Source organism: Lissotriton vulgaris, chromosome 9 (genome assembly GCF_964263255.1).
Source record: "Lissotriton vulgaris chromosome 9, aLisVul1.2, whole genome shotgun sequence".
NCBI lineage: Eukaryota > Metazoa > Chordata > Amphibia > Caudata > Salamandridae > Lissotriton > Lissotriton vulgaris.
This window is the reverse complement of record NC_141697.1, coordinates 233,417,126-233,439,139: the sequence shown is the minus strand read 5'-3', so window position 1 is coordinate 233,439,139 and position 22,014 is coordinate 233,417,126. Positions and strand designations below refer to the sequence as shown.

Genomic DNA, 22,014 nt, shown 5'->3' with positions numbered 1-22,014 from the left:
GAAGGGGAGGGAGTAGCCCCTTCAGACGATTTGCAGCACCCACCTGTCCGAAGTGATCGTGCGCCAGTGAGCGTGGTGATGGCGAACCCTGCCACCCACTGGCGTCACATGGGGCCGAAAGCACGGACTAGGAGGATTTTGGGGTAGATGCTGCGGGGGAGGGTGTGGTCTGACCCCGCCGTTGTCCCCGACCGCCACCACGGCGGTTTCCACGGCCGCCACCGCGTTGAAAGGATTGTTGCGGCGCGTGGCTGGCAGCACGTGTGGGGGCGCCCCTTCCTTGGCCACGAAAGGGACGAAACTAACCCGTTTGCTGACGCTGGGTCGAGAGACCCAAGGACTTGGCCGTGACCCTGGAGTCCTTGAAGCGTTCCAGCGCGTGGTCCGCCTTGTCACCGAAGAGGTGACAACCATCGAACGGCATGTCCATCAAGGTATTTTGGACATCAGCCGAAAAATTGGCGGATCTCAGCCAGGCGTGGCGACGAATCGCCACTGTCGTTGACATAGCTCTGCCCAGCGAGTCGGTCGTATCAAGACCACACCGTATCGAATATTTCGCTGCATCTCGGCCCTCAGCCACAGCCTGACCGAGTTTTGCCCGCACCTCCATGGGGCATTCTGGCAGCAGTTCCGCGACCGTATCCCACACAGAGTGGGTGTAGCGGCCCAAGAGGCAGGCGGTGTTGCAAGACCGCAGGCCCTAACTAATGGACGAGAAGACCTTTTTGCCAAATTGGTCATACCTCTTGGATTCCCGGTCGGGCGGGGCCGACGGGAATGCGGACTGGGAGGTCGAGGCCTGGATCACCAGACTCTCAGGAGTGGGGTGGGTAGACAGGAACTTGGGGTCGTCCGGACAAGGACGGTGGCGCCTGGCCACGTTCCGATCGACAGGCGGACCTGAAGCGGGCCTGGACCAAGTGCCCAACAGAACGTCTGACAAGGCTTCATTAAACGGCAGCAGTGGCTCCTGTGGGCATGACTGCGGTTTGAAGACCTCGGTGAGGATGTTAGGACTCACGGCCGCGACGGGGAGCTCAAGGTGTAAGGCCTTGGCAGCCCTCATCAGCACCACAGAATAAGCAGCTCCCTCCACCGATGCCACGGAAGGAGGAGAGATCAAACCAGGGTTAGGAGAGTCGTCCAGACCACTGGCATCCCCCAAGTCACCTGTCCAGTCCGGGTCATACTGGCACTCGCGTGACAGAGGGTCCTCGGACCCCTCCCAACCTTCACCGAACTCTTCATCTTCTCCGTATTCGGAGTCAACGATGTAGACCGGCTCCTCGGGGTTCATGGGCCCCATCGGCGCCGGAACCGGCGTCGAGCGACGCCCGTCCGGCGCCGCGTCCGGCGTCGGGGAAGGTAAGGGGACGGCGCCGCCCGGGGGCGGCGTCGGGGGTAACCCCGATGGCAACGGCGCCGGGGAGGCCGGAAGACCAGCCGGCGCCGATCCCGAAGGCCCTTGCGGCGCCGGGGTCGGAGCCGTCGGTGGCGCCGGGGCCGGAGCACCCGACGGCGCCGAGGCAGGGACACCCGAACCGCCAGGACCCCCAGACGGTAGCACTGGGCCCGAAGGCACCGTAGGCCCCGTCGGAGAACCGAGCGCCCTCATGGCCATGAGGAACGCCTCGATCTCCTCAGGCGTCGCACCGTGCCCAGGGACCGGAGGGTATGAGGCAGGCCGCGCCGGCGACTCTCGCGGAGCCGCGGGGTTGGGGTCACCCGAGCCCCCGGCCGCACCGCGCGAGCGTCGGGGGGAGTCGGGGGTACGATGACGACGCCCCGACTTCTTATGCTTCCTACCTGACGAGCCTGACGAGTGGTGTCGACTTCCGGAACGCTCGGCGCGGCTCCGCGATCGTTCCCTCGAACGCTCTCTCGACCTCCGGCCGGACCGGGACCGCTCCCGGTCCCGACGTGGGGCCGACACCCGGAGCTCCAGTAGCTTGCGGGACCGCTCCCGCCTAGCCTTGTTGGTGAGGGCCCGGCAGTCGACGCAGGAGTCCACGTCGTGGTCGGGGCCCAGACACCGGAGACAGAGGCGGTGATGGTCTGTGACCGACATCGTGCGCTCACAGTCATCACAGTGCTTGAACCCAGGCATCCTATCAGGCACAAGTGAGTAATTACTTCGAAAAACTTGGTCAAAGACCGGATACTGCTCTTCAGATCTGCGTCCACTGGCGCGGAAAAAAGAAGAACTGACGTCAGCGCGCGGAGGCGGCGTCTATATACTCCAGCGACATCATCACGGCGCACGACGCCGACGACGGACGCGGAGCCGCAGGGGATGCCTGCAGACGACGCCTACCGACGCGCAGGGGTACTGCTACGCAAAAGTTTCCGGATCCAGACTGACGCCTGGGGATATTCTAAGGTAAGGAATCTAACACTAACGTGTTTCTTTCAGATGCAGAATATAGGGCAGTGCAGTGGTTAAGAGTACAGTGCAGTGGTTAAGAGTAGAGTGCAGTGGTTAAGAGTAGAGTGCAGTGGTTAAGAGTAGAGTGCAGTGGTTAATTATTATTATTATTATTTATTGAACTTGTATTGCGCACAGCTACCCGCAATGGGTTTCCCGGCGCCAGGGACAGACTGAAGAAGAAAACAAGCAATTGCTGAAAGAGAAGAAAAACAGAACCGAAGAACTTAGAACAGAAGAGTCTTCAATTTTTTGCGGAAAGCAAGAAGACTAGTTTCTGTTTTTAGCGCCAACGGGAGAGCATTCCACATCTTAGGTCCTAGATATGCGAATGAACGGCCTCCCATTTTTGCCAGTCGGATTCTAGGAATCACAAGATTGCCATTGTTGGATGACCTAAGAGAGCGGCCAGGCTGATATGGCTGGGCAAGATTGTGCAGGTAGATGGGAGCAAAACCCTGACGAATCTTAAATAGGAAGCACAAAGTTTTGAAGACCACACGATCAGAAATTTTTAACCAGTGAAGGTCACGCAGAGTTAAGAGTAGAGTGCAGTGGTTAAGAGTAGAGTGCAGTGGTTAAGAGTAGAGAGCAGTGGTTAAGAGTAGAGTGGTGGAGTGGTGCGAGGCAGAGTGGTGGAGTGGTGCGAGGCAGAGTGGTGGAGTGGTGCGAGGCAGAGTGGTGGAGTGGTGCGAGGCAGAGTGGTGGAGTGGTGCGAGGCAGAGTGGTGCGAGGCAGAGTGGTGCGAGGCAGAGTGGTGCGAGGCAGAGTGGTGCGAGGCAGAGTGGTGCGAGGCAGAGTGGTGCGAGGCAGAGTGGTGCGAGGCAGACTGCAGTGGTGCGAGGCAGACTGCAGTGGTGCGAGGCAGACTGCAGTGGTGCGAGGCAGACTGCAGTGGTGCGAGGCAGACTGCAGTGGTGCGAGGCAGACTGCAGTGGTGCGAGGCAGACTGCAGTGGTGCGAGGCAGACTGCAGTGGTGCGAGGCAGACTGCAGTGGTGCGAGGCAGACTGCAGTGGTGCGATGCAGACTGCAGTGGTGCGGGGCAGACTGCAGTTGCAGTGGTGCACAGTAGATTAGAGTGGCGTACAGTGAATTGGGGGTGAGTGCAGGGGCACAGAGTCGAGTGTTCGAGAGTAAAGTGCATTGGCATAGAGTGAACCATGGTTTACGCTTGCCAAAGCTTGTTAGTGGTCCTGCATTCGTCGACCGGCTTGGGAAAGCTCGTGAAAGACTCCTGTGCTCCCACATCATCACCTAGTTTCCATAGCTGCTGCTTCAACCTCACTGTGCTACATCAAGAACCCCCTTCAAGGGCTGGTATTGTGCTCCTGTGCCTCCTAGTCACCTCCGGTTTATACTCTGTCCCCTCTACTTTTAAGTTCATCTCGTCTGGATTCCACGTCCTAGTTCCACTAGCCTGGTTCACGAGACTCTGTAGCTGCTCATCTTCCTCGAACCTCAATTGCCATCTACGGGAGGTTCAGGCACCACTTCATCCCCATGCCCCTGGGCTCCCTGGTGCAGGTATCCTGGTTCGTGGGTTATCCATGGGTGGGGTGGCTCTCCAACCTTGATCCAAGTGGGTACTTCGGGGTCTCTTTCTGAAGTGTCCTAGAAGTGTAAAATTTCAACCATGACTTACCCTGTGTTATCCTGTGGACGTTTGACCCAGTGCAGTCACTCTGCACCAGGGCGCCTTGGGGTCCCTAGCTGCTCACCTTGGGTGGTTGCGTTTCCCCTAGGGCCCTTCATTCTTGGGTATTAGTCACGTTTTGGTACTTACCACACACCTAACTATTTTAGTATATGGTCTGGCCCCCGGTTAGGCCCCATGTGTTTTTACATGCTACTTACCTCTTTCTAAATTATTCCTCGTTTGTAATTGAAATCTCCAGGTAGGCGATATACCAAGTTAGTCTAGTAATAAATATAAAGTATTTTTCTACTCACCTGGTGTGGTTTTCTTTTTTGTGTGAAAAGTTTACTGATCAACTATAGTGGTACTTGCAAATGATTTCACCCTCCTGGATGAGCCTTAGCTGCTCGCCACAGTTACCCCCATGAGAGCTCTGGTTTTCGGGGACCTAAATACTATCACTAAGGGTTGCCTGGACTAAATGAACTAGGTGAACACTATACTGAGCCAGCCTCCTACAATGGACTGCCAGCAGGGCAGGTGATGGCAAATCCTGCAGCCAACTTGATGCCCATGGTGGTAAAGGTCGAAACTAGGAGGGTCTGGAGGCTGTTGCAGTGGCAGATGGGGCGGACTGACCGGACCGCTGGTCACCTGAACCACGAAGTCTGTGGGTCCCATGCCTTTGGCCAAACAGAGGCTGGGGAGCCTGCGTGACATGGTGGCTGGGCTGGATTTGGTGCAGCTGGAAGCCCCTTCCAAAGCCATGAAAGGAGCAAAAGGCAGATTGGGGTGGATGTGGGGCTGCAGAGAGGCCTAAATTATCTGGCCGTAGAATGAGAATCCTTAAAGCGCTCAAGCGCCAAATCTGCCTTATCTCCACAGAGACGGGTGGCATCAAAGGGCATGTTCATGAGGGAAGCCTGGGCATCCCCAGAGAAGCTAGACGTTCTCAGCCATGTGTGGCACCTAAGGGCCACTGTCGTTAAAACTTCTCTACCCAGCACCAGGTATATGTAACAGCCATTTAAGACCCACCATTCCAATGTAAAAATTAGATATTCTTAATAAGAGCTATTGGAGCACAGTGGCAAAAGTATTCATAAGCCCATTTAAACCCATAATCCCACATGCGCAGAATAGGCATTCTCTACAGCAATCATAAAAATACGTCTCTAGGTATATAACATCAATTTAGTATCCAACCTTCTACGTATAGAAAATAGCAATGCATATTTTCGTAATAGAAACCGGCAAATTAGGAACCCGATATTGAATGGCCATTGAACTCCATAGAATCCACATGCTAGAAGTTGCCCATGTGCCCTACAGAAACATAATCTGGCCAGTGCCAGGTATATAATAGTCATTGAGCACACTTAATTCCCAAGGAAGAAAACAGCTAAGCCTATTCTCCTAAAAGAAACGCATTACCTACGTAACTAGATATGTTACACAGTATTTAACATCCACAATTCACAATTGCTAAAGTCTATGTTTATTTATTTATTTATTCAAAGTTTTATATAGCGCAAACAAGATCTTTGCAGATATCAGAGCGCTTTACAGAAACAAGGGGTAGGGGCAACAAGAGGGTGATTAAACAAACTATTGGGTACAGTATAGTAGTCGGTAGTAAGTGAGTAGCAGAATAGGATAGCAATCATGTAAAAATATAATTGCTGGTCAAGTAATTTTTAGCATTGTGTAAATGTTATCTGTTCTAATGCCACAAATTTAAAGTCTATTTTCCGATTTGATAAACACTCATTGCTAATTAGGTCATTACGATAGTTCAAGTTATTATTTCTCTTAACTAAAGTACATTATGTGTCCACCACCACTTAAATCAAAGACTGCATTGCAGCGATCAATTTAATACTCAAACCAGCATATAATCGGCAGGTATGTACAATGGAATACATCCTCATAGCATGTATGATTTCATACATAGATGAAAATGGATACTACGTGACCCTATACCAGCAAGGTAATGGTAAATGAAAAGAGTGTTTGGGAAAAATGGATCATTCTGGTTCATCATCTAAGCATACAAATAACATTTTCGAAGTGTTCTCCTTCAAATACTGCTAAAACAGAACAATTAAGTAATTGAGTGACTTTATAGCCAGCACTTAAATTGTTAAAAATGTGCATTTGTCAGACATTTGTAATAAAACCATAAACACATCTTGTTAGGTAAAATGCTGAAAACCGACCAAACATATAAAGTGTTCATGTGAGCACTAAAGTTCACTGCCACCAGTGGACATTGAAGAGAATGCAGCCCACCATCCCCAATGGTTCTTTTAGTGCAGGGTTTTCCACTCTTTTCAATACCTCGCACCCCTAGGAAACGTTTGATTGAGGTCTGCACCCCCAGTGCCTTTTCTCACCGAATTCCTATTAGGCATACATCACATACTTTTAACTTTTGTCGCACCCCCTGAAATGCCATCTCGCACCCAATGGGGATGCAGGCAGCCAAGTTGGGAACCACTGTTTTGGTGTGTCCTGCGATTTATGCTCAACAATCTCCTAACCAAGCTGCTTGATGTATTCTGCAACTCCTGGCAGAGGCAAGTGAATCTCTTGCAATCTTTGATGTCTTTTTGCCACCATTAGACAAGATCTCAGATTTTCTCTTGTTTTACCTCAAATACCTCTATTATAAGTAATTTTTAAAGGCTCGCAACCTTATTGCTTTCTGGGAACTCTTTATCTATTCCTCTGTGCCATTTTATTGTGTCATAATACCATGACCTTTGATATCAGCAACAATTTTTAACCCCTTCGATGCTGATGACGAGCTCATCAGCTACAGCGCTCGTATGCTGATGACGAGCTGAGCTCGTCATGTAACGCAGGTTTTTAAAAAACGCCGCACACAGCTGGAAAAGCCGCTGCAGCGATGCGGTTAAGAATTCCTTTAGTGGCTACTACTTATGCCCGTCTTACATGTTTTCCGTAATATGCTATTTTTTGTAAGATGATGTACTGCATATTCTATTTTATGTACTGTAATACAATTAATTATTTTGTACTATGCTATACAACCTGTATGAGCAATGCTTATGCATCTTTGTACTGTACTTTGGTTATTTAAATGCCAATAAAAATGTATTGAAGGTTTAAAAAAAATGCATTGCCACAAGCTGCAGTCTGCTTATTATGGCTGCCAGCTCACAAGGTTAAATTCTTGTTACATTCTAAGCACATACCTAAGATTACGTCATTCTGCTCCGCCATCAATGGCATGGGCTCAGTTTCTTGGCAAAACGCAGATGAATCCATCAAGTCAGACAGAGGCTCCAAAAGCTGCTTCCGCAACTGAATACACCACAATGTCTTCGAAGACTCTTCTACAAATAAGGCAACACAAGCAATAAATGTCTAACAGGGAATGATAATGTTCGAGTCATACCAACTCACAAGTTCTGCCATGAATTATAGTGACATCAACTGTTGAACAGGGCACTGACTGAAAGAATATTCTCTGAAGTCATATACCAACATGTCTACAAATGTCATATTGAAGGACTCTAAAATACAAGCGTTTTGGTTTCATGAGCAAATAAAATGTTCATCGTTTAAGGTTTCACACCGGAAACGTTAAAAATCTAGAAATTATTCATTGCACGAATCAGCATGAGAATGAATATTTAGAAAATGAGATGCTTTAATATTTACCCGCATAACGATCATTAATTAGACTAATGAACAAGTTACTTACCTTCGGTAACAATATCTGTAAAACATAGGTTAGTTATAGATTCCTTACCTTAGAATTACCCACAGGTTCAGACTTGATCTGGAAAGTTTTTCATCAGCAGTACCCGTGCGCGTCAGAAGGTGGCGTTTATCGACTTCGCGTCTGCTGTCGGCGGGATGACATCGCAGTAGCTACATAGATGCCCCCTCGCGTGCTTACGTCAGTTCTGTACACGACTTTCCAAGACAGAAACGCAGAGCCATCAAAGACATTGGCCACTGGTGCACAAAACTAGGACCCTGAAAGGATGTCCTTAACCCTAGAAGTCAGTTCACAGAACGGGGAGGATGGGTGGGGCGGTAAGGAATCTACAACTAGCCTATGTTTCCGACAGATATATCGCAACTAAAGGTAATTAACTTGTTCATCTAAAAGAAACAGTAGGTTATAGATTCCTTACCTTAGAATAGATACTCCATTAATACCAAACCCGGAGGTGGGTCTGAGAACCAAGTTCACACCAGAAAGTCCTGGAGAACAGAACGGCCAAAGAAGCCGTCTCTGGACTTGACTGTCCAGGTAGTAGTGTTTCATAAACGTGTGCAGCAATGCCCACGAAAAACCCTGACAGATGTCATTTAAGGGGACTCCTTGTCCCAAAGTAGTAATAGCTGCAGTCGACCTGGTGGAATGGGCACGCAGCTCCAGTGGAGGCTCCTTCTTAGCCAAAGAATAGAAGGCTTTGATGCACAGAACGACCCACCTGGAGAAGGTGCGTTTGTGCATGGCCCGACCTTTCGTAGCACCCACGTAACCAACAAAGAGCAGGTCGTCTAACTGGAATTGTTTTGTGCGGTCCAAGTAGAAAGAAAGCGCACACTTTGGATCCAGACGGTGGAGCCTCTCTTCCTCTTTCGAAGGATGCAGAGGCGGAAAGAAGGTGGGAAAAATGATGGTTTGGACAATGTGGAAAAAAGGAAGGTCTAGTTCTAAAGACGACCTTGTCCGGATAAAAAAACAGAAAGGGAGGCTTGGAAGACAGAGCTTGTACCTCACTCACCCTGTGCACAGAGGCGACGGCCACCAGAAGAACAAGTTTGCAAATGCTACTTACCAGTATGCATCTGTTCTTGGCATGTAGGGCTGCTGACATTCATATCTGTGCATAGATCGCCGCCTAGTGTTGGGTCCGGATGATTGCACATTGTTGTCCTGGAAGAGTCTTCGAAGTATCACGAGATAGGTGGCTCCTCCCCTGGACTACAGTGCGCATGGGCATCGCCTCCATCCCCAGATTGTTTTTAGTCATTGGCAGAGATGGAGTGAAGTATGTGAGTGATGACCATGCTATGAGCATATATGTATACATATGAATGAATACTGCAGCTGCTACAGGCGCCGGGGAGGAGGATGGGCGATATGAATGTCAGCAGCCCTACATGCCAAGAACAGATGCATACTGGTAAGTAGCATTTGCAGTTCGAGGCATGTGGGCTGCTGAATTCATATCTGTGCATAGAATACATAGCAGTCCCTCCATTAGCGGCGGCCGCCCGTGCCAGCTGCAGCAGTCTGAAAAAGTGTTTTGAGAACAGCCTGACCAACAGCTGCCTGCTGTTTGGAATGCACGTCTACACAGTAGTGTTTAGTGAAAGTATTTGTGGTAGACCATGTGGCTGCTCTACAGATATCTTCTAAGGGAATGTTACCTAGGAAAGCCATAAAGGCCCCCAACTTCCTGGTGGAATGGGCCCTCGGTGGGATAGTGAGAGTGCGTTTAGCTTTAGCGTAACAGATTTGAATGCATTTCACGATCCACCTAGCGATCCCAGCTTTGGAGATAGCGTTTCCCTTGTGTTGTGTGGCAAAAGCAACAAAAAGTTGCTTGGTTTTGCGAAAATCTTTTGTCCTGTCTACATAGTACATCAAGGCTCTCTTAACATCAAGGGTGTGGAGCATCCGCTCCGCCAGCGTCTCTGGGTTTTGGAAAAACACCGGCAACTCAATTGACTGGTTCATATGGAATTGAGATACAACCTTGGGTAAAAATTTAGGGTTAGTACGGAGCACAACCCTGTTAGCATGCACCTGGAAGAAAGGTTCTTGGATGGTGAGCGCCTGCAGCTCGCTAACCCTCCGTAGCGATGTAATTGCTACTAAGAACGCAACCTTCCAAGTCAGAAACTGAAGCTCACAAGAGTGCAGTGGCTCAAAAGGGGGACCCATCAGTCTCGTAAGAACCACATTGAGGTTCCATTCAGGAGCTGGTGGGGTCCTTGGTGGAATGACTCTTTTGAGTCCTTCCAGAAAAGCCTTGATAGCAGGGACCTTAAAGAGTGACAGGTGTTGCCTATTTTGGAGGTATGCTGCCATAGCAGACAAGTGAATGCGGATGGAAGAGTAAGCCAGATTGCACTGATATAGGTGGAACAAGTAACAAATGATGTTTTGAATGGAAGCATCTAGCGGGTCAATATCGTGGTTAACACAGTAGATGACAAACCTCTTCCATTTAGCCGCATAACAAGCTCTAGTAGTGGGCTTCCTTGCCTCCCTAATGATGTCCATGCAATCGGGAGGAAGATTGAGTTAGCCAAACTCTAGGACTTCAGGAGCCAGATTGCCAGGTTGAGCTGTTGCGGATCTGGGTGCTGAATGTCGCCATGGCTCTGCGTCAGAAGGCTGGGAGTGAGATGAAGCCTTTGATGCGGTACCACGGAGAGTTCCAGAAACGTGGTGTACCATGGTTGGCGAGCCCACGTTGGAGCAACCAGGATGAGCGTCATCGAGTGTTGCCTGAGCTTGCGTGCCACCAGCGGTATCAGAGGTGCTGGGGGAAAAGCGTACGCAAATCTGCCTGACCAGTTCATCCACATCGCATTGCCCTGTGATTGCGGGTGTGGGAACCTGGCGGCGAAGCTTTGGCATTTTGCGTTCTCTTTCGTGGCGAACAGGTCTATCTCTGGATGACCCCACTTTTGGAAGTACGGTTGGAGTACTGATGGATGTATCTCCCACTCGTGCATTTGATGGCTGTGCCTGCTGAGCAGATCCGCCATCTGATTGTCCTTGCCCGGGAGATGCTCTGCCATGAGGAAGATGTTCCTCTGAATGGCCCACTTCCACATGCTCTGAGCCAGATGAGACAGCTGCGGAGAGTGTGTGCCTCCCTGCTTCTGAATGTAGTACATGGCCGTCATGTTGTCCGTCCGGATCAACACGACTTTGTTGCACAGATGTACTTTGAACGCCTTCAAGGCCATGAAGATTGCCATCAGTTCCAACACATTGATGTGCATCTTCCTTTGCTGTAGTGTCCAGAGTCCCTGCACTGTGTACTGGAGTACATGCGCTCCCCATCCCTGGAGAGAGGCGTCCGTTGTCAGGATAATCTGTGGCACAGGCTCTTGGAATGGTCGGCCCTTGCAAAGGTTTTGTGGATTCCACCAATGCAGAGAGTTGTATGCCCGACCGCTCACCAACACTAGGTCTGTCAGTTGCCCATGAGCCTGAGTCCACTGACGTGCAAGGCACTCCTGAAGCGGACGCATATGTAGTCTCGCGTGCGGGACAATGGAGATGCAGGAGGCCATCATGCCTATCAACTGCATGAACACTTTCGCTGGAAGCGAGTGCTGAGGCCTGAATCGTTGGATCAGCGTCTGTATACTTGCGATTCTCACTGAATTTGGCTGCGCAGTGGCTGCCAGAGTGTTTATTGTCGCGCCCAGATACGTGGGCGGACTGGAGATGGGACTTTGGGTAGTTCAGAGAGAATCCCAGCTCGTGCAGGAGATGAATGGTGCGTGACACATGGTCGACGCACTGCTGTTCTGTCTTTGCTTGAATGAGCCAGTCGTCCAGGTAGGGGTAGACGTGGACGTTCTGGCGACGGAGATGCGCCGCCACAGTCGCTAGGCACTTTGTAAAAACCCTTGGCGCCGTGGTGACCCCGAACGGCAGAACCCTGAACTGGTAATGCTGGTCTTGAATCGTGAATCTGAGATACTTCCTGTGGGAAGGATGCAGGGGGATATGAAAATATGCATCTTTCAGATCCAGTGTAGCCAGGAAGTCCCCCTGCTGAAGCAGGGGGAGCACTTGCTGTAACGTGAGCATATGGAAGTGCTCCGAGAGAATGTACCAGTTTAGGGGCCTGAGGTCCAAGATGGGCCTGAGGGATCCGTCCTTTTTGGGGATCAGAAAATACAGGGAGTAAACCCCTGTTCCCCGTTCTTGCAATGGAACGAGCTCTATTGCCCCTTTTTGCAGCATGACTAGAACCTCCTGCTGCAATAAGGTCAAGTGCTCGCCGGACATAGGACGGCTCCTTGGGGGTATGTTTGGTGGAATGGAAGTAAGTTCCAGACAGTACCCGTACTGGACAAGAGACTTGACCCACCTGTCCGTGGTGATGGATCTCCACGCTGGCAGGAACTGCTGGAGTCTCCCCCCGACCGGTGTTGTATGGTCGGGGGGCAGTGACAAGACGTCACTGCTTGTTGGCGGTGGTGGACCTGGAGCTGTTGTTTCCACGCCCCCTGCCCTTGATGTTATTGCCTCTGTAGCCACCTCTACCCTTGTTGCTGTACGAGGTTTAGGTGTTACTCTTGTAATACTGTGTGGACTGCGATGCCTGACCTCTTGAGGTGCCTCTGGAATTGGAGCGGCGAAAGGAACCACTCCGAAACTGCTGACTTTGGAGGGCCCCCATAGACTTGGCAGTTTCCGTATCTTTTTTCATCTTTTTCAGTGACGCATCCACCTCAGGGCCAAACAGGTGGTCAGGATTAACAGTTTGATTCAGTATTGTGGTCTGAATGTCGGGTTTGAACCCTGAAATTCTAAGCCAAGCATGCCGTCTAAGCAACACACTGGTGTTGATCGCCCTGGAGGCCGTATCTGCCACATCTAGTGCACATTTTATAGATGCATTTGTGATGAGCTTTCCTTCCTGAATCAGCATTTCTCCTGCCTCCTTGTACTGGTCAGGCAAGTGTTGCAGTAGTGATTCTAAGGTGTCATAATGAGCCCTATCATAGCGTGCAAGTAGGGCCTGTGTGTTAGAGATTCTCCAAATATTAGCTGCCTGTGCAGCAATTCGTTTGCCTGAGGCCTCAAAGATCTTGGACTCTTTGTCTGGGGGAGGAGCGTCACCAGTAGTCTGCGAGTTCGCCCTCTTCCGAGCGTTGGAAACAACCAACGAGTCCAGTGGCAAGTGTCCCCTGATGTAGGTTGGATCCGAGGGCGCTGCTTTATATTTTCTGTCAATGCGAGGGTTGACGACACGCGCCCGGGTGGGCTCTTTGAAGACCTCCGTTGCGTGTTTGAGCACCCCCTTAAGCATTGGTAGTATTTTGACTGACTTCTCAGCCACTGAGAAAGTGTCGAATAAAAAGTCCACATCCACAGGATCCGAGTGGAGCTCGACGTCGTGGTTAGTCGCAGCCCTCTCGATCAGAGCGTTGAAGGCCGCCGAGTCCTCTGTCGGGGACGTTTTGGCCGCAAAAAGTTGCGTGTCCTGGGCTGACTGCGGGTCCTCCGGGTCGCCTCCGGCCGACCAAGGTTCGTGCTCCTCCTCCGGATCCGAGTACGCCGGATAGTTGTACTCGGCGTCTTCGTCGTCCGCATCGCCCGCTGCGGAATGCGTTGGCGAGTGTCCTAGGGCTTGTGGAGACATAGGTTCAACCAGAGCCGAAGGGTCTGCAGAGTCCCTCTTATTTTTGAGAGGGATCCGAAAATGTTCCAACACCGGCTCCGTGGTGATCTTCCTCTTGAGGAGAGACAGTTTCCCGGTGTTGGCGTCGATGATGACCTCCCGACGTTCCTCTTCAGCAAGCGGCTGGAGCCGAAGCTTTGACACCACCAAGGCAGCTTTCGGCGTCAATACCTCCTTCGAGGGCCCGCCCTGTTTCGGCGCGGAAGCCTTCGGCGTCGACTTGGGCGGCAGGGTGAAACGGATAGGCGTCTGCGCCTTCGCAGGCTTTGGCGTGAGCTTAGGTGCCACAGTGTCCTGATCGGGAACCACATTGCCCTTCCGTATCCGCTGCAGGGATTCCGCTACCTTCTTCGTCAAGGCCGGAGAGGGCTTGACCGGCTCGAGCGATTGTCCTGCGTCGAGAGCCGAATCGATGGCAGGCACCTTCTTCGGAGCCGAGACTTCACGCGCCCTGTCCCTGTGCGCGTCGTCGCCCTGACGCTTCTTCGGAGCCGTCTTCGGGTCCACGACCCCTTTCGGCGCCGACGCAGACGCGTCGGTCGACTTCGCCTTCGGCGCCGACCCCGAGTGCTTCGGGTCGGCCATCTTGGCGTGGCTCTTCAGGTCGGCCATCTTGAATTTCTTAGAAGTTGACGCCTCCAGAACCTTCTGCCCCAGCGCAACTTTCACTTTCGGTTTCGCATCCGAGGGTGCGTGACCAGACGGCTTCACTTTCGTTTTCTTTAACGAGAGGGGCGCCTCAGAAATGTCCGTGACCGGGCCCGGAGGCGGGGACGTAGGACTTATAAGTAGATCTTGGGTAAGGCCCGAAGGCGATCCCTCGACCTGGGCCTATGAAGGGGATTAACCCCTGAGTCTGGTTGGGGATGCTCCTCCTCCGAGCTATCCCCAACAGTGGCAATAGCCCGCTCGTCGTCCCCTACCTCGTCGGCGACTTCGTCAAAGTCCTCATCGCCCGCGTCGTATGCCTCCCTTTCGGACGCGGGACCAGATTCCTAACCTTGTACGTCGTCCTCGTCTCCAACAGATTCTTGGAAAATGTCGTCTGGTGGGGGCGCCGCGGTAGCCGAGAACTTAGCCTGGAGCCTGTTGGCTCGACGAATCTTCAGAGTCTTCTTGCACCGGAATTTCGAACACGCCATGCAGCTGTCTACGTTATGGTCCGGTGACAAGCATGTATTGCACACGGGGTGCACGTCGAGGTGTGAATATTTGGAGTTACACACCGGGCACTTCTTAAACGGTGTCCGCTCCATAGCAGAAATGTAGTGTAGGCCCGTCCGCGCCGAAAGCACGCGGAAGGGCAGCAAGAGTTCGGAGCCGAGAGTCAGATAAGAAACCCGAACGCAACTATACCGACGCCCAGCCTAAAGAGCTTTTGGTCTCGAGTAGAAGTTGAACAACTATCGGTTCCGACAGAGGGAACCGAAACACATCCGAACCCAATGGCGGAAAAAAACAATCTGGGGATGGAGGCGATGCCCATGCGCACTGTAGTCCAGGGGAGGAGCCACCTATCTCGTGATACTTCGAAGACTCTTCCAGGACAACAATGTGCAATCATCCGGACCCAACACTAGGCGGCGCTCTATGCACAGATATGAATTCAGCAGCCCACATGCCTCGAACACTTACCTTCGGTAACGCTTTTTCTGGTGGATACAGAATCTCCCTGTGGATTCCTCACCTTGTGAATATCCCCCTGTGTCAGCAACATTCGGAAATTCTTTTGCAGCTCTTCACGCCGACGTGGACGACGTCACAGAAGCACGGCATCGCGCACTGCTCCGCTGGCGTCACCGACTCCATAATAGGCCGAAGTTGACGTGATGACATCAGTTCCGGCCTTTTTTCCATGCCCTCGAGGCACACGGACGGACAACAGTAGATATATACACAGTACAAAATAGTCAAGGTAACACACACAGTGTGAAGACAATGTAGCAAATCAAGTAGAATAACACACTTCTTTTGAAAGTAACAAATCTACATTAAAACATTACCATTATCTTAGGTATAGAAGAGTGGACAACGGGGAGGCAGGTGGGCATGTGAGGAATCCACAGGCAGATTCTGTATCCACCAGAAAAAGCGTTACCGAAGTTAAGTAACTTGTTCTTCTGATGGATACATCTGCCAGTGGATTCCTCACCTTGTGAATAGATTCCCACAGATGTTCCAACTACCGGAGGAGGGTGTCCACTCCTCTATACCAAGAAATCCTGAAGGACAGAACGCGCAAAATGGCCCTCCCTCCTCACCTCGGAATCCAAGAGGTAATGCTTCGCAAAGGTGTGGAGGGAGGCCCAAGTCGCCGCTCTACAAATGTCCTCTAGAGGAACACGGTAAGGAATCTAAAACTAACCTAGGTTTCTGACATATATATATCGTAACTAAAGACAAGACAATCCATCTTGACAACGTACGCTTGTGCACCACTTTGCCTCTTCTGGCGCCAACAAAACCCACAAAGAGTTGGTCATCAATCCTGAAAACACAAGTTCTGTCCAGGTAAAAGCTCACCGCCATCTTTGGGTCCTGACGGTGTAGTCTCTCCTCCTCCTTGGCAGGGTGAGGGGGAGGACAGAAGGTAGGGGGGGGGGTAATGAACTGCCCTAGATGGAAGGGAGTTACCACCTTAGGCAGAAAAGCTGCCCTGGTCCTGAGTACCATTCTTTCAGCATGAATGGTCAAGAACGGGGGTTTTGAACTTAGAGCTTGAAGCTCACTTACCCTCCTTGCCGAGGTAATCGCAATCAGAAAGACCGTTTTAAAAGACAACAACCTCAAGGGACACCTATGCAAGGGATCGAAAGGTGAACCCATTAAGAAAGTAAGGGCGAGATTCAAGTCCCATTGAGGTACAATAAAAGGAGTAGGAGGACATTTATTTGTAAGGCCTTTTAAAAACCTTAAAACAATTGCAGCCTTAAATAAGGACGGCTGATCAGGCAGAGAAAGGAAAGCCGCCAGACAACCCTTAACTGTCGCTACAGCAAAACCTTGCTGGGCCAATGTCAAAGCAAACTGAAGAATGTCAAACAAACGAGCCTTCAAAAGGGTCAATGGACTTCTCCCCACACCATGAAACAAATTTGGACCACCTATAAGAATAAATAGACTTGGTGGAATGACGTCTGGCTGATAGAATGACATCCACCACATCCTGTGGGAGAGAAAAATAATTCAGGTTGCCCTGTTCATCTCCAGGCATGAAGGTGTAAGGTCTGGAGGTGGGGGTGTAGAACCTGCCCCTGCAACTGCGAGAGGAGGTCTGCCCTGAGAGGGAGACGGAGCGGAAGGCACGAGGAGAGGTGGAGAAGATCTGTGTACCACATCCTTCTTGGCCAATCCGGGGCGATCAATATGACTTGGGCCTGGTCTTGGCGAATCTTCCTCAGAACCCGGGGAATTAAGGGTATGGGAGGAAACGCGGAAAGGAGTTGCGAGCTCCAACTCAACTGAAACGCGTCCCCCAAAGCTCCCTGCTTCGGAAACTGGAGACTGCAGAATGACGGGCAGTGAGCGTTCTCGTGAGTGGCAAACAGGTCCACCCGAGGAGTTCCCCACGTCCGGAAGACGTGACGATCACCTCCGGATGAAGCCTCCACTCGTGGTCGGCTGAGAACTGCTGACTGAGACTGTCTGCACGCACACTTCAGAACTCTGGCCAGATGATTTGCCATCAGACAAATCTGTTGGTCCTGAACCCAGGACCAGAGACGCAGAACCTCTCTGCAGAGACACTGCGACCCTACTCCTCCCTGCTTGTTGACATACCACATCACTGTGTTGCTGTCGGTCAGGACTTGAACCGACCGACCGCGAAGGGTGGGGAGGAAGGCCTTGAGCACCAGACGTATCGCGTGTAACTCTAGAAGGTTTATGTGACGCAACCTTTCCTCTGGAGACCAAAGACCCTTGATCTCCAGATCCCCCAGATGAGCACCCCACCCTACAGTGGATGCATCCGTTATCACTGTGGCCACCGATGGAGGCAGATGAAAAGGCTTTCTTTGAGACAGATTGCCTTCCACGCTCCACCAAGATAGATCCACCGCAGCTTCTTTGGAGATCCTCACTGACTTCCTGAGATCCCCGTTGTGCTGATACCACTGCCTGCGGATGCACCACTGGAGTGCCCTCATGTGCCAGCATGCATGGTTGACCAACAGAATGCAGGAAGCCATCAGACCGAGCAGGTGAAGGACTTCAGGACTGGAACAACCGCTCCATTGTACAATAAAAGAATAGTTTCCTGTATGTCAAGAATCCTTTGAGGAGGAGGGAATGCCCGACACACAGTTGTATCCAGTACCGCACCTATGAACAGGTTGACCTGGGAGGGCACAAGGTGAGATTTGGGCACATTTATCGAAAAACCCAATTTGTGCAACAGCTGGGTTGTTACCTGCAAATGATGAAGCACCTTCTCTGGAAACTCTGCTTTGAGAAGCCAGTCGTCCAGATAGGGGAAAACTGGAATCCCCGATCTTCTAAGATGGGCTGCCACCACTGCCATCACCTTGGTGAAGACTCGAGGTGCAGTACTAAGTCCAAATGGGAGATCCGTAAACTGATAATGTTGCGACTCCACCGTGAAACGGAGATACTTCCTGTGCGACTTCAGGATGGGAATATGAAAATACGCATCCTGCAAGTCGATTGACACCATCCAGTTCTCTTGCTGCAGCGCCTGAAGAACCTGCGCAAGGGTGAGCATCTTGAACTTCTCCTGCTTCAGAAAGGAGGTTCAAGATCCTGAGGTCCAGGATTGGACGAAGCCAGCTATACTTCTTGGGAATCAGGAAATACCGGGAGTAGCATCCCTGACCCCTTTCCTGCTCTGGGACCACCTCAATCGCACCTTTTCGCAGTAACGCCAGGACTTCCTCCTGCAGGAGAAGTAGGTGGTCTTCTGTCCAAAACCCTTGACAAGGAGGGTAATTTGGGGGAAATTCCCAAAAGGGAAGAGCATACCCATTCTCTACGAGATTGAGAACCCAGAAGAAGAAAATGAGTAAGCCGACCCCCTACAGGACCAGCATGATCCGGAATGGCGGATCTAGGGCTGCTTTGCTGTGGATGGAGGAGGGTGGGAAGAAGAGGAAAAGGAGGAGGAAGAAGCCTGACGACCTCCTGGGCGACCTCTGTTTCTACCCCTGTACAACTTGTACAGAGAATTCTGCTGCTGCTGTGGTTGCTTGTAGGAGCAAAATGAAGATCTCCCAAATCCTCTGTATCTTTTGCCCGATGCACCCCTGGTCTGAAGGCCCAAAGATCTAGCCGTCGCCCTACTGTCCTTGAACCTTTCCAAGGAAGTAACCGCCTTTTTCCTAAACAGGCCCGAGCCATCAAATGGAAGGTCCATCAAAGTAGCCTGTACATCAGGAGAAAATTTAGAGGACTTCAACCACGCAGCTCTTCTGGTGGCAACAGATGATCCCAAGACCCTTGCCAGAGTCAGCCGTATCCAAGCCGCTCTGGATCACCTGGCGAGCAGCAGCCTGAGTAACCGCAATAACATCTTTGAAGTTCTGCCTGTCCTCTTCCAGTATTTTTGGTACCAACTGTTTTGCAGAGTCCATCAAAGCATGTATATAGCGTCCTAAAAGGCACGTTGCATTTGTGGACTTGAGAGCCATGCTAGCTGAAGAAAACATCTTTTTAGCTGCTTGGTCCAGCTTTTTAGACTCCTTATCAGCAGACACCTGCGGAAAAGCCCCAGTTGTAGTTTTGGAACAGGCTGCTTGAACAACTAAACTCTCTGGAGATGGATGAGTCGAGAGAAAGTCAGGATCTCCAGGAGCCACCCTATATCTTCTAGCAACAGCTCGTGAAACAGCAGGCGATTAAAAGGGCTTTTTCCACACCTCTAAAACAGGCTCTGTAATTGCCTCATTAAAAAGGCAACGTAAGTTCCACCACTGAAGAGGGAGAATGTAGTACCTCCGTCAACATGTTCGACTTGAACTCAGCAGTGGGCAGATTGAGATCCAAAAGCTCAGCCGCCTTTCTGATGACTGTGCGATATGGCACTACATCCCTCGAAGGAACGTCAGGAGCTGAGGAAATTTCCCACTCTGGAGATAATTCCAGAACACTGGCCTCCTTAAGGTCTTCAAAGAGATCATCAGAGTCCTGCAGCTGACCTTCAATGTCCTGCGCTCTATACCGACGCTCCTCTAAAAGCCTCTGAGCTGCCCGCCAAGACCTCATCTTTGGGGTCGGCGTAGACGAAGCCACAATCGACTCCGAAGGAGCCGTTGCGGGCGTCGAACTTGGAGCTGGTGGTTCGGTATAGAGTGCACGAGGTCGGACTGGAGCCGGCGAAGATGGAACCGAGGCGCAGGAGACGGATTCGATGCCGGATCCGGAGAATGCTTCGGGGACTCCACAGGCAAAGCCTCACCTTCCGGATCTGGAACAACAGGTGAAGGAGATAGATAATCCTTCCGATGCCTTCCACCTGGAGACTTCGACTTCGTGTCCGAATCCTTCTCAGAATGGCATCGAGATCCATGCTTCCTCTTCTTATGCTTCTTCTTTGATCTAGAAGCATGCCCCGAAGACGACCTCGAAGGCGACCTTGAGCGGGACCTCGAACGCGACCTCGACCGCCTCGAGCTTGACTTCGAGATCTTCCTGTCATTTTTGCCCTTCATCTTTGCAACCAGAAGCTTCGCCTCCCTTTCCCGAAGGGCCTTGGGGTTCATTTTCTTGCAGCACGGACACCCTTGAACATCATGGTCTGAAAAAAGGCACCATACGCAGTCCTCATGCGGATCCATGATGGGCATCATCTTCCCGCATTCTCCGCATGTTTGAACCCGGTCTTCTTCGAGGACATCGACAGGAGACAAAGAAACAAGAAAGCACTATAAGTAACAAACAGTCACCGAGTTACTCAGTAGCTTCTGAGGATCCCTAGAAAAACAGTTGGCGTCAACAACGCGGAAAAAAGGGAACTGATGTCATCACGTCGACATAGGCCTATTATGGAGACGGTGACATCAGCGGAGTCGCGTGCGATGCCGTGCTTTTGTGACGTCGTTCACGTCGCCGGGAAGAGCTACAAAAGAATTTCCGAATGTTGCTGACGCAGGGGGATATTCACCAGGTGAGGAATCCACTGGCAGATGTATCCATCAGAAAAGCTTTTTCCAAAGTGAAAGACATAGTTGACAGTTATGTAGTGGCTCAAAGGAAGAGCACATAAGATATGTCAGAACCAAGTTCAAGTCCCACTGGGGCATTACAAAGGGAAAAGGAGGAAAAAGATGAGTAATGTCCTTAAGAAATCCATTTACAACAGGGAACTTGAAAATAGAAGTCTGATCAGTGAGCCTGGGAAAGGCTGAAATGGCCGAGAGGTAGCCCTTAAGAGTGCCCAGAACACAGACCTGCCGGGCCAAAGAAAGGTGGAACAAGAGAACATCAAAAAGAGGGGCAAAAAGGGGATCCACAGCCTTTGCTGTGCACCATGCCACAAACTTATTCCATCTGCAGGCATATACCGTCTTAGTGGAGGGAGAACTGGCTGCGGATATTACATCACAGACTTCGGGAGGCAGGTCAAACGACGTCAACTGCCGCCGCTCAATCTCCACGCAAGGAGGTGGAGGATGGACAGGGTCGGGTGGAGGACCGTCCCGTACTGCTGCGACAGAAGATCCTTCCGAAGAGGCAGTCTGATCGGAGGATCGTTGGCCATGTCGAGCAGCTTGGGATATCGGACTCCTCGTGCCCAATCCGGAGCCTCAAGAATGACTTGGGCCTGGTCGCGCTTGATCTTCTTCAGCACTCTGGGCAGAAGTGGTATAGGTGGAAAGGCATATAGAAGACTGTAACTCCACTTGCGACGAAAAGCTTTGCCTAGCGAGTGCCGCCTTTGAAATTCCAACGTGCAGAATTGCAGACATTGCGAGTTCGCTTCGGTGGCGAATAGATCTAACCAAGGCTCTCCCCACTGCTGAAAGAGACCCTGCACCACCTCAGAGTGAAGACGCCATTCGTGATCCATGATGCACCTGTGGCTGAGTTTGTCCGCCCTGGCGTTCAGTGAGCCTGCCAGGTGTTAAACCACCAAGGATATACCCTGATGTTCCAGTCATGTCCAGAGTCGAAGGGCCTCCTGACATAGGGTCCACGACCCCACCCCACCTTGTTTGTTGCAGTACCACATGGCGATGGTGTTGTCCATGAACACCTGCACTACTCTTCCCCGGACAGAGGGAAGGAAGGCTTTGAGTGCAAGACTCATTGCCCGAAGCTCCAGAAGGTTGATGTGGAGCCCAGACTCCGCCGGAGACCAGATGCCTCTGATCTCCGCCTCTCCCATGTGGCCGCCCCATCCCAGAAGGGATGCGTCTATAACCACTGTGTGTTCTGGTTGGGGAAGGGAGAGGGATCAGCCATTGACCCAAACCTGGGTCGTGAGCCACCACTGCAATTGTCGGGCAGTGCCCTCCGAGATCTGGACGCAATCAGACAGATTCGACTGATGCTTCGCCCACT

The 22,014-nt window shown here is 51.3% G+C and overlaps 1 protein-coding gene across 1 annotated transcript in view; it reads right to left on the bottom strand.

The window, feature by feature from the left end:
* The window catches only part of BUB1B (BUB1 mitotic checkpoint serine/threonine kinase B), a 440,231-nt gene that overhangs the window by 74,334 nt on the left and 343,883 nt on the right, over nt 1-22,014 (bottom strand). The window contains exon 21 of the mRNA XM_086937370.1: nt 7,288-7,428. Within this exon, the coding sequence (XP_086793496.1) occupies nt 7,288-7,428 (141 nt within the window). The remainder of the gene's footprint in view (nt 1-7,287; nt 7,429-22,014) is intronic.